The sequence below is a fragment of the Trachurus trachurus genome (genome assembly GCF_905171665.1).
Source record: "Trachurus trachurus genome assembly, chromosome: 7".
NCBI lineage: Eukaryota > Metazoa > Chordata > Actinopteri > Carangiformes > Carangidae > Trachurus > Trachurus trachurus.
Window position 1 is genome coordinate 11789814 of NC_139901.1, and position 16495 is coordinate 11806308.

General features: G+C 41.9%; 2 protein-coding genes across 3 annotated transcripts in view; one reads left to right on the plus strand and one right to left on the minus strand.

Annotated features, from left to right (window-relative positions):
* The first annotated feature begins 3612 nt into the window (after positions 1-3612).
* On the plus strand, positions 3613-8554 carry rnf223 (ring finger protein 223). The gene is made up of 2 exons (XM_083975595.1): positions 3613-3727; positions 7594-8554. Exon 2 carries the CDS (start codon positions 7654-7656, stop codon positions 8356-8358), a length of 705 nt encoding a protein of 234 aa, XP_083831721.1. The 5' UTR covers positions 3613-3727; positions 7594-7653; the 3' UTR covers positions 8359-8554.
* A 1641-nt stretch (positions 8555-10195) lies between these two features.
* ptpn11b (protein tyrosine phosphatase non-receptor type 11b) overlaps positions 10196-16495 on the minus strand; it is a 46958-nt gene continuing 40658 nt past the window's right edge. For both annotated transcript variants that reach the window (XM_083976181.1, XM_083976180.1), the window contains exons 14-16: positions 16303-16403; positions 15259-15385; positions 10196-13276 (exon numbers count right to left, since the gene is read on the minus strand). In XM_083976181.1, the coding sequence (XP_083832307.1) occupies positions 15298-15385; positions 16303-16403 (189 nt within the window). In that variant the 3' untranslated portion in view covers positions 10196-13276; positions 15259-15297. The remainder of the gene's footprint in view (positions 13277-15258; positions 15386-16302; positions 16404-16495) is intronic.

Sequence of the window (16495 nt, forward strand, 5' to 3'; positions counted from 1 at the left end):
TACCCCTTGACTTAACTCTTTCTGTTTGTTCTGCTAACATGCCTCAAAGTCCTCTACACCTCAGCCATAGCATTTATTGGATTGGTGCTTTTTATTAAAGTTGAGCGGTGACCTTTTCTCAGCTCCGGCATCTCATTCACTTACAGCAAACAGTGGACCACTGCCGAGGTTTTCTCTTTACGCTGGAAAAATTGCCGTTTGTCTGCTGCTGGTTTGCTGAGCTATAGAGAAGCAGATGGGTGCTGAAAAGAGGGGGAAAAACACCTTGAGGTGTCTGGTTTCCTCATGACTTCTCCAAAAGCTTCTGTATCAGCTAACATATGCAGCATTACAGCTGACCTCAGTGCTTCATGCATTATCCCTGTGTATCGGTACTGTAAGGTATCATGTCACACATTCAGTAGGCTATGTAAATCTAAAACTCTGTAAACAAATGTGAAAAGTACAATATGACATTAATTCTATTGCAAACTACAAATAACATAGTTTTGAAACTTAATACTTAAAATGCATTTAAACTTTCATCAAGTGTTTGACATTCATGGAACCATTATAAGAAAATGGCCCCATTTACAAAAACAAGTAAAAGCTCCCCCACCTCTCATTTATGGGACCACCAGACTGGTACCTTTTTTTTCTTCTTTTCTTTTAACATTTTGGTCATTTTGTCTCTGGTTCAGTTGTTTTGTGTCTCTTTATAGTCATTGTGTGTCTCTTTGTGGTGCTTTGTGTCTCTTTATGGTCAGTTTTGGTCTCTCTGTGATCATTTTGTGTCTCTTTATACTCATTTTGTATAACTGTGGTCATTTTGTGTCTCTTTGTGGTTGTATTGTGTCATTTTAAGCCCCTGAGTCAGTGCCTGGAGCTCCTGTTCAATAAATAATCCATCTGTGTCGGAGGGGAATACATGATATGATGATTTTTTGCTATTTTCCCCAAGAGATGTCTAGTTCCTACGCATCATGGAGACCTAGTGGTCAAAGACCCCTACCATGTAACAGCAGCCAGTGTCTCTGGCTGGGGCCCTTTGCATCATGTCATTCACCTCTCCCCCTGGCCTCACATCACCCCTCAGATTCTCTACTGTACATTAACCAATAAAGGCAAACATGCCTGAAACATAGTCTAAAGTCTGAAGTTTATCCTCAGGCCAATACTGTAGAAAAATAATAATAATAATAATAAAAATTGTAGTAGCACTACAGGAAAAGTTATAGGTTCGCCCTCTAAGAGCGAGCTCACCTTGAATGACAGAACATGTTGCACATTGCATCGCACATGAGCAGCACTAATCTAAAACATCACAAGACTTTTCATTCCTGCAGGCTGGATTCAGACCATGATTAACTCTACTGAAACAAGCAGCTCTACAAGGCTCCACTTATGCACAGTGGTGCTTTAGCTAACTGCTGATGTCCGCTTGCCAACATGTTCACAATGACAATGCTACTGTATCGTGCTGTGGCTCAGCAGGTTTAATGTCTACCATCTCATTTCAGGATGTTAGGATGCTCATATTTGCTAATTAACATTATAAATAAAGTACAGCTGAGGGTGATGGGAGTGACAGTAGTTTTGCGGGTGTATGGTCTTAATCCAAGGCACTGGTTGTCTGGGGATTGCTCCAAGCCATAATATAAGGATTCATAGTCGGTGGACAAGGTGCCAATCAATCTCATAGATGTTGAAAGGAGATAAGTGAAACCCTTGGCCTTCTGGAGGAGCTAGATGAAACGCTGGGATATAATCATCGTTCCGTGTACGGCTTAATATTCAGCTATGACTGCCGGCAATTATAATCAGCACCAACACAAGGCAATTAAAAGAAGATGTGGTTGTTTAGAGTAAAAATCTGTCCCGATCACTTTAGGTTATTGAATGATCAGTTATTGAAGACATGACCAATCCAAAAAAAAAATCACATCGCAGGTGGACATTGCTGACCGGCCCATCATCTGGAGTATATGGAACAACGTACACCCCCTTGCTCTCCATCGTGAACAGCTGCTTCAATAACACAGGTAACATTGCATGTTTCATGCAACGAAAATATGCAAGAGCACAGGTTTTGCCCTTGAGGGGTGAGAGTTGGGGTTTGCAGCAGAGATTGAAAATGTCTTTGTTCTCTCTGCTGTTTGAGTAAATGTTGGGTTGAGCATGCAGACAGTCAACATTGTGTCATTTTATAGCCGGTCTGCACACACACATCACTTCCCTGCTCACGTGGACTCCTCCCCAGCCTCAGCAGCGGCTTCACCCCCCCCCCCCCCCCCCCTCATCTCCCTTCCCCTCCTTTCTGCAGGACAACTTCCCGCAGCTCATTACTTTCCCTCTGCCGTCTACTAAATCTTTGACATGTTTATTATCAGGCCAAGTTTTGTTGATTCCAGGCAAGGGAATAAAAAGGCTTTTGATTGTATACCATCTCCTTCCTCAAAGCGCTCACAACTCAACGCCCAATAAATGACTTTGCTGATATGATACGGGAGTATTTGTGTTTGGGTTACTAAATAACCAAGTCAGTTAGGCAGCTGTTACTGCGGAGACAAGCTATTGCTAATAGCCCAGAGCTGTGAGTCATTACCATAAAATAAAAGGAGTAATCAAATAAAAAAAAAACTCCAACAAACATGCTTCAAGTTATCTTAATGAACAGGGGGCTTCTTCCTAGTGTGTGTACATTAATTATTTTTGTGTTTATTCCCTGAATGAAATATTGAATGAATACACACTTAAAGAAAAGCTCTTTTTTTTCTGTCATCATGAGACTCCTTGCTTGGGGTTTTCAAAACACATTGCATGCACTGAGAAGTTACAACACTGTGGGGGTAGCCTGATGAATGCTGATGTGTCACACTCACCGCTGACACAGGAAGAGGCTTCTCACACATATAGTGCTCCAGTGGGAAGATATCCCCATATCACCACCTGTTTCCTTATCACTGCCTGAATGGAAATGAATCCTGTATGCACTGAGCAACTAAAGCAGACTAGCCGATGAGAAAGCCATGTAGCTTGTGTTTGTTATGTGTCTAAGCGCAGTGTTTCTCTGCATCAGCTCTTAGTCAGTTAGCATTTAGTTATTCTGGAGAGGGGGGTGTAAAAATGCAGCATGCGGTGCCCAAATGCGAGATGTTGACTGGACAGATGAAGGATTTGCTGCGTTGTTTGGAGATGAGCATGGAGGTAAAGGGGGGCATTTGCATCATGTGAAGTTTCTATGAGGATGGGGAGATGGTAATAAAAAAAGAGAAAGATAACAAGGAGACAAGGAGTGGTGGTGGGCAGGTAAGAATGTGTATTCCTCCCCTTGAAGTCTTGAAGCGTCCTCCCTCAGACACCACCTCAAGGCCGAGACACCATCCAACCCCATTTGCATAATGAGCTAAAAAGGGAGCTCACAGAGCAGGGCAGGTGATACCGGCCAACGGACATCGAGGAAGGAGGATCTAGACCTGACATTGACACAGCCAGCTATTACCCAGCCTCTGAGCACACACACACCCACCCCCACACACATACAGACACACCTGTGGCTCCAGCAGCTTATACAGACCAGAACAGAGGAGGACCTCAGACAGCACCAGTATTAGACACAATTAAAATTGGGATCGCAGAGCTCGGCTGACGTCAAATCCAGAAAAATGCTTTTTTGAGTGCGAAGGGATTGAGCTGCACCCGACCCCGAGAGATAAAGAGGAGATCATCTGACATCTTCAGTTAACAGGTAAACTGAATCTTTGCTCTAAATTCTGCCTGAAGCTGTTGTGCTCTTTCACATCAGTTTGTTGTTGACTGTTCTTTTATTACTAGACTGTTTTACTACAGCAGTTGTTTTTATTTGGGCTTTGTCTGTGAACTGTGAATATAACACAAATCTTTTTAATAACTCCACCACTGTGAGTTAAGTTGTTCTTCTTGAATCAACAAAGAATGATACAATCACAAAAATGTTGGATTCGTCTGTAAAATTTTACCTTATGTTGTAAATTTAATCTCAAAAGAAACATCCATCCATCCCAGAAGTTGTTTAACAGAACCTCACGAGCAGCTGCACCAGTCAGTGGTCACATTTCACTTGTGTGTACAGTTTCATGCTTTGTCTGCTGTATTTACACATGTGCTAGCGCTACACGCTCCAGTCTGTTTTTGCCTCAGCCAGCACTGCACGTTCAGTTACAAAGGCCAACCCACCCCACTAACCCCCATCAACCCCCCTCCCAGCTTTACCTGCTCTCACAATCTGAGAACAGGAAAAGCAGCATTGTGGACGACGGTTGAGCCGAAGATACACAAAGCGGAGCCACAGAGAGACAAAGGCGCAAAGAAAGGGCAGCTAGTATTTCATATGAGACTTCAAATGAGGGTGGAAAAAAACTTTGAAAAGATTTGACTGACAAACAAGATCTCGAGACCCACAAGTTGTGATTTGTATACTAATGGGTCAGTAGGACAGAGGAGAAGAGAAAAACACGTGCCGCTGATAGCAACATGGGACCATATAGTTAAGCATGCAGCAAAACATTGCAGAGTTGAACTGTAAGGAAAGAGAGACGCCTCCCCCCAGGCTCGTCTTTGAAGCTATTTCAGGTTCAACAATAAGTTAGTCTGAGTTAATGTTTGAGTGAGCTGACCTTGGACAGTTACTTAAAAATGTTTTCTTACATCTCAGATTTTAAAAGTCACATTGAAACAGCCCCGAGACTATTACTACTGTATGCTATACACTTTATTCACAGTGGCCATGGTACATGAGCTACACACCAGACCAAATAAACCTGGAGCTGCAAACCTTAGTATATTGATTTGAGCACAGTGTTTGAGGTGTTGATAATTGATTAAACTTTTTCATTTGTAAAAGTAAGGATGAGCAATCCTTCTTTCACATTTGCATAATCTCACTTAAAAAAAAAAAGGAGACTGAAACTAGATTATCTTCATATCCTCACATCTGGACCTTCAATATTTGAATAACTGAGCAGCATATGTGTTTAAATCTACCAAGGGCTCAGATTAAGATGTAAACTGTACATTTTTGCAATTTTAAATAAGACCGGTGGGGATTTAGATCAAGAGCTGTGCAATGTCTCAAAGTTTTAGTTGTTTACTTTGAGACTGTGTGATAAGCAACATAGCCAGAGGCTTTGGAAAATTCTGTCTCATTGTAAAGACCTTGAGGTTGAACTCTTTGATCTGTGAAACATACTAACCTTATATGAACCGTTATGGGTCTGAATGAACAAAAACACAGAGTCAAAGCCAGTGCTATGAATATGCTAATAGTCATAACGACAAAGAACCAAAGGCAAAGTTGGCCCCTCCTGGCTGTGGTTTGTTTCTGTCTATTCAAACACAAATGACTGAGTTTGAACAAAACAATCCCCCAGTTCTCACATGAGGTGAAAAAGTAAAGGAAAACACAAACTGGCATATAATTGTTTATTGGTTTTGCTTATATTTATCAGGTAATTTTCAGCAGCTTCACTTTAAAACGAGGAGCAACTGTGCAAATATCTTATTGTTCACAAAACTTCCTTCACTTTGTTTAAGTCATTTGCACAGTCACACAATTTTCTGACGTAGTGGTGAGTAAGGAGGGAAGAGAACTGTTACCTTGAGCTAAATTTTATCTAGATGCCTGTTTGCTCAGGAGGGTTCAGCAAAAGACCACACCCAGTCATCGAATTTCTATTTGAGCAACAAGGAAATTGAGTCATCTGGTGTGTGTGTGTTTGTGTGTTGGGGGGTGGGGGGTTAAAGTGATAGGACAAGTGAAATAATACAGAAAAATCTGTCCTCATCTCCCTAAAGCATGTTTGAATTCAGAGGAGACGGAAAGAAAGAGGGTTGTTGGCAATGCAGGAATTTCAAGGGTAGATGGAGCGATTAAACAGAGAACAAGCAGGGACTTTGTGTGGATGAGAGGACCGGGACAGGACCAGGCCTGAGGGCACAGAGAGAGAACACCTGTGCTCTGACCATCCGTCATCCCTGGCACACAAACGAACACAGTCCTCCTCACATTAGCGCCCTTTAATACCTGACCCTGAACACCAGCAGGCAGCTTGTTACCATGTAATATTCTCATCACCCTAAAACATATGAGACAAGCAGAAGCAGACCAGACTCAGAAGAAGAGAGCAGTGGTTTGGTCCTTTGTCTTCTCTAAACCTGGTCCAGGTGACACACTGTGACTCAAACCTCGTCTGTTAGCTTTTTTTTTTAAAGTTGCTACACTGCGCTGTATGAACACAAATGTCCATAAGTCACATCAACAAAGCTTCCTGTGTGTATTATCCTTGCAGAAATCCACAGGACTACTGTTTGATGCAAGTAAAGAGCCAAAGGGCCGCTTGTACGCTGTGCTAGCTACCATTAGCACTACATGCAAAGTGTCCAGTAAAATTTAAAAGACTTGATTTCCTGTGAATAACACAAGCAAACAAACTCAGCTTCACTCTTAACTAACATGAATAAGATGTTTGACATATTCTGTTTCTGTTTGTTTCGACCACTGTGTTTTATTAGCTGTGGGCAGGACTCGAACTGGACAGCCTGATCAAACATTATTAATGTGCTCAACAGCAAAATTGTTTAATCAGTTGCTATGATGACTCCAAAGGTGTTATTGCATGGTCAAGCCCAGGACGCTGAATCATTCCCTGGTCAAAAGGATCAACACTATAGTAGGTAGTCATTTCAAAGAAGAATTCAAGCAAGAACACTGTGTCCATCCAAACAAAAACTCCCACACTGTTACTGTTGAACCTCCCACAGAATGTGAGAGGGTGACCATCCATGGGCCTCTCTGTTCTGTTGACTGGGATGTGACTTAACTTACGTAAATATTTGTTTTTGCTTGTGTCACTTTTGTAAAAAAAAAAAATTGCTCAACATATTCAAGCCTTCCTGCATCTCACGCACGAGTTAAAGGCCAAACTCCAGTCAGCTTAGTAAAATTATGTGTGCTGAGCTAGAGGGTAAAACTAGTAGAACTAGAAAACTGTAGAAAATGCATTGGTGACTTTGGCTGTCATTCCTACATCCCACCATTCCGACATCCCACCATAGCACCATTTCGACATACCGCTATTCCGACATGCAAACGTCCCACCATTCCCGACAAGGCTTTAATATAAGGAAATGTGCGTTACTCAACAGGTGACTCCCTTCTCTGATAGAGGAATACCCACATGGTTGTGCGTACTTATGCAGCAGAGCGCAGACAGGGACTAGTCTGCCTGTCTAGCCTCTACCTGGTCTTTTTACTAAACTTAACCAACTCCTTTCTTCATTGCCTAAGCCCAACCAGTGCAACATATTTTGGGGAAAATAATACGCTATTAAAGGGATTGTTGGAAAGGCGGGATGTTTAAAAAAAAAGAAAAAAATACCCTGACCATAGGAGGCAAAAATTGTCGGAATGACGGGACATTTGATAGAAAATTAAGTGTTGCCTTTTAGACAATTAGAGGCCGATGTCGGAGTGGTGGGATGTCGGAATGGCAGTTGCCCCAACGTGCATAATTATGTTCCATGGCACTATCTGACATAAGGGGAACTAATTTCCATCCTTCATTCATTGTCCTACAGAGCAAGAAAAGAGAGAAAAGAAGACCAGAGAGTCCAAACAGGACTGGACGCGAGAGAAAGATGGAACAGCCTCAAGTTTGGCACGTACCGGTCGGCCCCCAGGACATGGCTGGAGAGCTGCAGAAGAAGATTTCAGTGGTCGGCCAGCCAGAGTGCTCCATCTGCTGCTACAACTACGACAATGTCTTCAAAGCACCGAAGCTGCTAGAGTGCACCCACACCTTCTGCCTGGAGTGCCTCTCCCGCCTCATGGTGGTCTCGCAGGCCGACGGCAGTGATGGTGACCAAATGCACCTTTCCTGTCCCTTCTGCCGCCAGGTCACCACACTCCCTGAGGCAGGACCTCCGGCCTTGGCCAACAGCTCTGATGTCCTGGACAAGCTTCCCCAGCACCAGCAGCAGGTGGAGACAGTGTTTCTGGAGGGGGAGAAGCTGTGCTACAAGAGCTCAGGAACAAGTGCTGAATTGGGCGTCCCTGACAGTCCCACGCCACTCTGCATCTGCATTGACATTGGGGCCAGCAAGGCGGTGGACGCTCCGATCCAGACGCGGCGCGAGACTAGTCTCCTGGGCCGGATGTCTGACTGGAAGAGGATGTTGCTCTTCTTTGTGCTGATGATACTGCTCATCGTCATCGTGCTGTGGCCCCTGCAGTGTGTGTTCCGCACTGGAAGCATGCGCTGTATGCGAGAACACGTCCCATCTGCCACTACCATCACCCCTACTTCTACTGTTTTGCCCAGGTCTCCACACTTGGTGGAATGAACCTCCTGACTAACTGCACTTCACTGTAACTGTAATACAACACTGTATATAACACAATATTTGACTCTAAACCTTTCCTGAATAAGTGCACTTAATTATTGCTACACACAACTGTCAATACCTCAAGCTTTTCATTTTCACCAGAACTTCACACCCGAAGGCCACAGTGTGGGTTGTTTTTAGATGTCTAACTTTACTGCCCCCTTGTGGTGGTCAAAAACAAAAACAGACCCCCACCAGGGGATGCTGGGATGAGTAGCACAGACTGCACAAATTCCCACTGGACACTTGTCTTTCTATGTCACACAATAGTGTAATCATTTCGGTCATTTTGGATATTTAAACCATAATCACTAAAAATTCTGCACACGGCAGCTTTAACTTAACAAGCTGGACTCCTTCTCTACTGTAAAAACTTATCTATGAATAACAAAAGTCAAAGAAAGCGTGTCACAGCAGAGAATAATGTAATCACAATGTGCCATGTAAAAACTTTATATATATTGTACAGATGATTGATGTGTTTTGATATGACTTTGTTTACAGAACTGTAATTAAAAATGTGAGATCATGTTTCTGAGAAATAACAAAACATTTGTCCATGCCAGCCTCATTATTATCATTGACTTCATTGACGATCACTTTCATTTTTCCCCTCCTACCTCTTAAAAACTAAATTTACTGCAGCATCAGTTGGAGCATTAATCAGCTACTGTAGTAAATTCCCCTTGAACAACAAAGCAGCTTCTGATGAGCATGGATGCAAATTAAAAATGACACATCAGTTTCTGGGTTAAGTTTGTCATTTCCTCCTCATCTGAACCTTAACCTTTTGCAATAAAGTCAAAGTCTTGACAGGAAGCGGCCTTCATTTACTCCAAGCTCAGGTGTGTCAGATAAAGAAGGAAGTGTGGCTGTAGGGTTTTCCCAGCAGCCCACATGTGACGTGGTTGATAAGACGGTGACATGAAATCCCAGCATTGGTTTGATTGGCTGTAATAAAAGTGGAACTTCCTGGAGCTACATTTTAACTTCTAGTAAACACAGTTAACCAATAAACGCAGGGTGAAATGGAAAAAAGCTCAGTAATGGCTTTCCTGAAATAAAAATAAATAAAAAGTATAAAAGGGAGACAATTATAACGCTGTGTAAAATGAATAACAGTTTCCTGTTAGCTGGCATTTTGGTTGAAGGTATTTAAACAAAACCTTTCAAGCCTACAATGATTTTTTTTCAGTGTGTTGTTTTTACTTCTCTCCATTAAAGCAGAAAAAATACTGTGGATGGCAGCTACTTAAAGCTGTTTTATTCATCAGTTAATGCAGAAAGCAGATAAAGTGGCGAAAATAACAGTAAAACAACACTAATCTCAAACGCATCTCTCCTGATTGTTCTCCTGATTTGACTTTTCTTGTGAGTTGTAAAGCACAGTTTCTACAGACATCTTCAGCGGTGGAACAGCCTGTCATTACTGGTGAAACTGGTGTTTTTCTGGGACACTCTGCATTAATATGAGTTAGTTAACTGGTTTTCACAGAGGAATATTCTCGGGACCCAAGGCTGTTTCAAATTGAAGAAACAACTTGAGTGGAGAGGATGAAGAGCTGCACAAACAACACTTCTTCATGCAAAGGCCCATGCTCTCCACTACATGCACTTTACACCCACAGGCAAAACACAGAAACTTCCTTGTTACACGAGTTGTTTTTTCCACTATGGACAAAGTTTCTTCAAACTGTCCTTATAGTGAAGAGAAAAGTCTCCATCTCCCAAAAAAAAGCTGCTGTATCATAATGGACAACAAACAAGCAAACAAGCAAATTCCACTTTACATAGTGCCATCGTAGATTTTTATTAAACTATATGATAATAAAACATTTGGATGCCATTCTCTGGCAGCTCATTGCATCAGCAGTTGTAGCCTATACAGCAAAAAAAAAAAAAGAAAAGAAAAGAAAAAAGGCGTTTGGGCGGAGCCAGTGCAAGAAGAGGAGGAAAGGGGAAGAGCCTCCACTGAACAACATGGGAGCACTCGGTATACCATGACTCACTTCAGCCATACTGCCACCAGCAGAGGAACAAGGAATAAAAAAATTAAAAAAAACAAACAAACAAACAAAAAGAGCAAACAAACAAAACCAAAAAGTATATCAACATCATTTTCAAGTAAATGTAAGAGGACAAGCAGAAAAAAAATACCGTGTTACTACTGCACACTGCCATGTGCAACTCAGGGCCTGAATTTACTTATCAATAATGAAATTACACCAACAATAACAGCAATAATAATAATAATAATAATAATAATAATAATAATAATTGAGACACAATACAAAATGAAAGAATGGATAAAACAGTCAATTAGAAATATACAATTTGAAAAACGAAACAAAACCAAAATAAAACACTGATGGCATAAATCTAGTGCACTACCAAAAATATTTCCACAGCCAGTGGACATCCAGACAGCCTGAGGCCAAAGATTCAGCAGTTTCACACTTTCAAGTATAACCATATCACAAACAATATGACCCAGAGAGGCAAAGTGAAATACAAAAAGAGTCAAAAACACAGAAACAACACCACACAAGTCATTTCTCATTCATCATCATTGACAGAGAATCACAGTTCAGATGGGAAAAGAACAAAAGGAAAAAAACTAAACTAAAATAATTAGAGGGCTCCAAATGTCCCACGATGTTAAATCCAACTGAAATATATTGAGTGGTGCAGCGTGACATGTTTCGCTGACTCAGGGCTGAAATGCCCTTTATTCCATAAAACGTAACTTTTATTCACAAAAAGAATCAACCATGAAAATAAGTGGTGATAACTTATAACAAGAACATTTTATTTCAAGTGGCTAAAATCACGATATATTCTCTGGGTGACTTCATCTATTGCAGCAGAACCTCAATAAAAAGAATCTGAGCCTTCAACTCCCAGCATGACGGGCTGATATAGCGACTGCAGGCCACACTCTTACTTTATTTTAGAAAACTGCACAAGGTCATCTATCGAATTACAGTTTTCGTCAGTGCTGATTAGATTTGGCCAGATTTTAAATCATGTCTCTTAAGAGTCATGAGCTGCAGCTGCAGACAGTGGCTGATTTATGACTGAAGACAACAAGGTGAGCCCAGCCTGCCAGTGTCCTTGACCTGGTTCACTGGTGGAGACGGGGGAATGGTGAGAGCACAAACACCATCCAAAGACCGTCGCCCACTCATGGTTTTATCATTACGACGCCCCGCTGCAGGTGACTTCATTGTTTTCTTCCCTAAGAGCTCGTTAACATTTTAAACAAGCTGGGTCAGATTTCACCGTCGTATCTGCGCTTGTATTTCACGGGGATATTTTGGTGCTGATCCTGGAGGCTAAAAATAGTGAACAATCTGCCAGACGGCGCGGAGGGCTCAGTGCTCCGCAGCACCACCGTCTTCCTTATCACATCAATGACGTCGGCTTTACTCGCTCTGCTATCATCAAGCCTGGATTATGGCCATCTTCTAAATTACTTTTTGGAGACAAATCTATTCTTCAATCTCAGGCAGATGGCCATCTGGCCCACTGTAATCGGCCTCTTTGCCTTGACTCCTTGTGACGATCTCTTCCGACAGATGTTGAACCGCATCAGACCTGCTGATTAACGAGGACGGCCAGGCGAATGAAGGAAATCTCTCAACCTGGTTTCCTGTCAAATATGGACTTCAAAATACTATCATGACTTAAATAAAAACTAGTGCTGGGGGGTGTGCTGCTCAGACAATTGTGCTTAAATATTATCTTTTCCACCTTTTTGCCATTTTATAAATATAGATACATTTAAAAAATAAACATCTCATATGTTACACAACCATGATACCAACAGCTTCAGTAAGATCACCAAGAAAAAAATGACAGGAAGCTGATTAAAAGGAGAAATTAAAAAAAAAAAAATGTGGAGGCCATTTTCAGATGACAGACAGGACTGATGTGTTTGTCCCTGTAACCACAAGAAATAAGTAGCCTAGAGGTCGTCTCCAGTTCTGTTAAAGAACAAGAACAGGGCAGCTCAGGAGACTGTGTATACAGCTATCTCACAACAACACTCAGTCAAATCCTCAGAGAAAAAAAACAAAAAACAAAAATTAAATGACAATTATTTATCAGGCTCGCTCGGCCTTCCTGTGCCTTCGGATCCTGTAGTAGGTTATGTAACCGGCCTTGCTATCACTCAGCGGCCACATTAATAACCACCACAGCTGGAAAGACAGAACGTAGCAATAACAGTCTTAGGTTTGAGTTCAAATGACAGCCAGCAAAGACAGAGAGAGAGAGAGAGAGAGAGAGAGAGAGAGTGAACAGAGCGATCTCTAGCAACGAGCGGACAAACAGCTTAGCTTTGACCTCTCCTTGGGTCCCGTACAGCTCTGTTCATTTCAGGCCAGGGTGCAACTCCGTGTTCATCACCCTTCATCCCGCGGAAAAACTCCCTGTTGCTTATGTCAATGTGGATTTCCAGGATTTGAAAAAAACAACAAAAAAAACAGTAACAGTGCAGATTCAACGGCAGGTTCAGGATCAGATAGATTACAGACACAACCTGTGGCAAGGCACTTTTGCTGGTTTAAATGAGGGAGAAGCTTTGGAGGCTGGAGAGAAGAGAGGGGGGAGGGAGAGAGAGACGGGGGAGGACAGAGGCCCTGAGGACAGGCGCTATGCTGTAGAGTCCTCCTCTCTGTGGAGGGTGAGCTTTTTACTCCAGACAGAGAGGGAGCCAGTGGGACGGCAGCAGGAGAAGAGTCAGCCCGCCGCCTTCAGCCCAGACAGGGAGAACTGGTGTGGGGTGCAGTCAGAGCAACCACACCCTCTCCACCTCCTCCTCCTCCCCACAGAGGGATTTTCAGGCGCTGACGAAGAGACACCTCAGCTGAACCTGAAACACAAATGCGAAGACAAGTGGAGTTAGTTGGTGTCACAGTGGAATCTGATGAATCTAATGTACTACACCTTCAGAGTGATGTGGGGTAGGGAGAGACAGAGCACGTATATATGAAGAGTGTGGGTTTGGATTTAAAACTTCCACCTGCCAAACCACTGGTTCAGAAATTCAAAAACAAAAAAGAAAACTAGAAACCTTGGCTACCAACATTTTAATATGATCATTTCTAAGAAGAGCCCATTCATTTTTGGTTGTTTATTATTGTATTGTAAGTATTGTAGAGTGTCTCTTAAAGTGGGGTCCTTGAGGGGGTCCCTGGGAACTGCAGACTCATTTATTTTCACTGTAATGTCATCTATAAGTAACAGTGATACAATCTATGAGTGTTTGCTCACTTAAACCATCTCAGCAAAATTATATCCCAGATGAGAGACATTTTACGGTCTTGACTTCATCTCTCTGGGAACCATCGATGGACCTTTAGACAATATGACATGTGACTGTATGAAAATGGTGGCTGTATTCCTTTGAGCTATTTCAGTGTTCCTCTATAAAGGAGCAAGAAGCCAATGTTAGCAGGGACAATTCAGCAGCAAAATTGTCCTGAAAAGAACTTTTCCAATATTGGGGTGTTTCAATTCCTGTTTGAAATTTCAGGGATATTGCATCAAACTGAAATAACAGTCAAATGACTGAAAGTTGTTCACCACCACCACCACATGCAGGTAACATCCCATCATAGCCCAACATCTGAGGCACACTAGACGGTTTTCAAATATTAACCGATTCTAAAAATGTAGGAGACCACAGACATAAGGACAGTTTCAATCAATTTATGACATTATAATCCTCGGGGCACTCACACTACATGATTCGTCCAGACCACGAGACCACACACCTGCTGTTTGTCGTGACAACTTCACAGTACAGACACAAGATATCACAGAAACTCGCGTGGTCAAATGTGACTTCAGCAGAATTTTTTTTGGAGGACTAGTGACAGAAAAATCATATGATTGACTTCCTGGCTGAGAAGACTTTCTTAGAAATAGGCTCAGTCAGCTGCCATGTTTGTGAGCACTTGGCCAAAAATCGTCTGGTGTGTATAGTCAGCCTGACAACTTGTTCCACAAATAAATAAATTAATTTGAAGTTTTTATTTGTAAAGTTTCAGCCACAGGAAATAAATCTCTTTTTTTATGTGATACTTGGAGAGCTGCTTACAAATACATCAGGTTCGATTCATTTTCAATCCCAGACAATCCCAGCAGACAATAACCAGCATCTAAAATTAATTGAACATTCATTTCAAATACATTCAAAGCTAATTAAAACACTGTTCTGCGCTGACTTCTTTTGATGACCCCGAAACAAACCTATGACTCACTTTACCGCTTCTGGATTCCCTGTCTGCTCTATTAATCACTATGAGAGGGAAAAGAATGAGAGTGTGAGAATCGAGGTTGATTATAATTTGAACCCAAATTGAATCCTTTGTTGCTTTGAGTGGAGCTCAGATTTCCTTTTAAGGGAGCTCCTTGCTGCTCCTCGCCAGCCTATAATTTGAACCTTGAAAATAGGAGAACATTATTCTTCTACTTACATGAAAAAAATGAATTTGACTTAGAGGAAAAGACTGAAGTGTCTTCTACTGTTGGAGGAGTTTCAACAGCACCATAAATTCAGTTCCCCCCGAACATTCACATGAGCCTTCCGTTTAGAGCTAAATTACCATTCATATTCTCCAAAAAAGCTACACTTACACCTAATGGGATGCATCAGAAAGCACCAGAATTACTTGCTTTTCCTCCTCCACTAAATCTACTGCCCTTCAACAATGTGCTACTTTACAAGAAACATCTTAAGAATGCAGGATGATGTTCCAACACACTTGTTCAACACACAGTGTTGATCTGAAACAATGGTGGCTGAAAGTGTCCTGCCACAGTGTAAAATGAAAGTGATGAAGCACTTACAAAGAGGCAGGCAGAGAGATGCAGAAGTTCCCGGCAGTTTTACCTCCTGGTGTTACTGCTAAAAGACGTCTGAGGGCTTTTAAAGTTTATGTTCTCGTACACACCCGACGAGTCGTCGTTAGTCATCCTGCAATAACATGGATATATTCACTCACAAAACAAGCGAAGGACATAAGCAGGGATTCTGCAGGTTCACAGAGTTAATTCAAAAACTTTTTAAGGCCTTTTGAGTGTCTCATAAGATTCAATTTAATATCAGTATCAGAGAGAATGTTTTCACTACTTTATTATATACATATATATATATATAGTACACACACACACACACACACACACACACACACACACACACACACACACACACACACACACACACACACACACACACACACACACACACACACACACACACACACACACACACACACACACACACACACACACACACACAACAATAACAATGTTAATTCATTTAAAGGGGACATATTATGCTAATTTCTGCTTCTTGACATGGTACCTTGATGTCTAAAAGTAATGTTAGTAACATGCTTTGGTCAGAAAAACCAAAAGATTGAGCAAGGCTGGGTTCTCTGCACACCAGTTTCACAGCCCTGCTCTAAACGGTCGGTTTAGAATCTTCGCTCTGGTTGCTGAGGTAACCATGGTAACCATGGGAGCGAGGGCTTGAATATTCACATCACCCAGCTTGTGATGTAATAAGCCGGGTGAAATTAAAACAGCTTGTTAAGAGACACATTTTCTTACTATGGCAGTTGTAAAATATTGACGTAGTTGTCAAAACTGACGTTTAAGGGGTGAGGAGGCACTCCGGATACGCAAATACACATACTAAAACAATGAAAAAGTGAGTTTTGCATATGTCCCCTTTAAGTTTAAGTCAACATCGCCCATAATGAGACAACAAGGTTCCCAGATTATTCAACTCAGACAGTGATGTTACGACTGAAACTTGCAGAACCCACTGTTGCATTAATCAGGATTTAAATGTACATGTAAATAATCACCATGCTGTGTTATACTTACACAGAAGAAGAGCGTGAGGATGCCACGCTGGCTTTGGACCGTGAGTTGGTCATCTGGGGATATTTGATATTGGAATATTCCCTCTCCTTCGTCTTGTTCCTCTGCAAAGTGTCAACACAAATCTGTCAGATTCAGTTTCAGGTCCTAACTCTCACAAACTGTCCCGTGTCTAAGAGCTGAATTAAAGTTTAAA

Coding starts and splice junctions, on each gene's coding strand:
- rnf223 (XM_083975595.1), top strand. CDS start 7,654: ATGGAACAGCCTCAAGTTTGGCACGTACCGGTCGGCCCCCAGGACATG.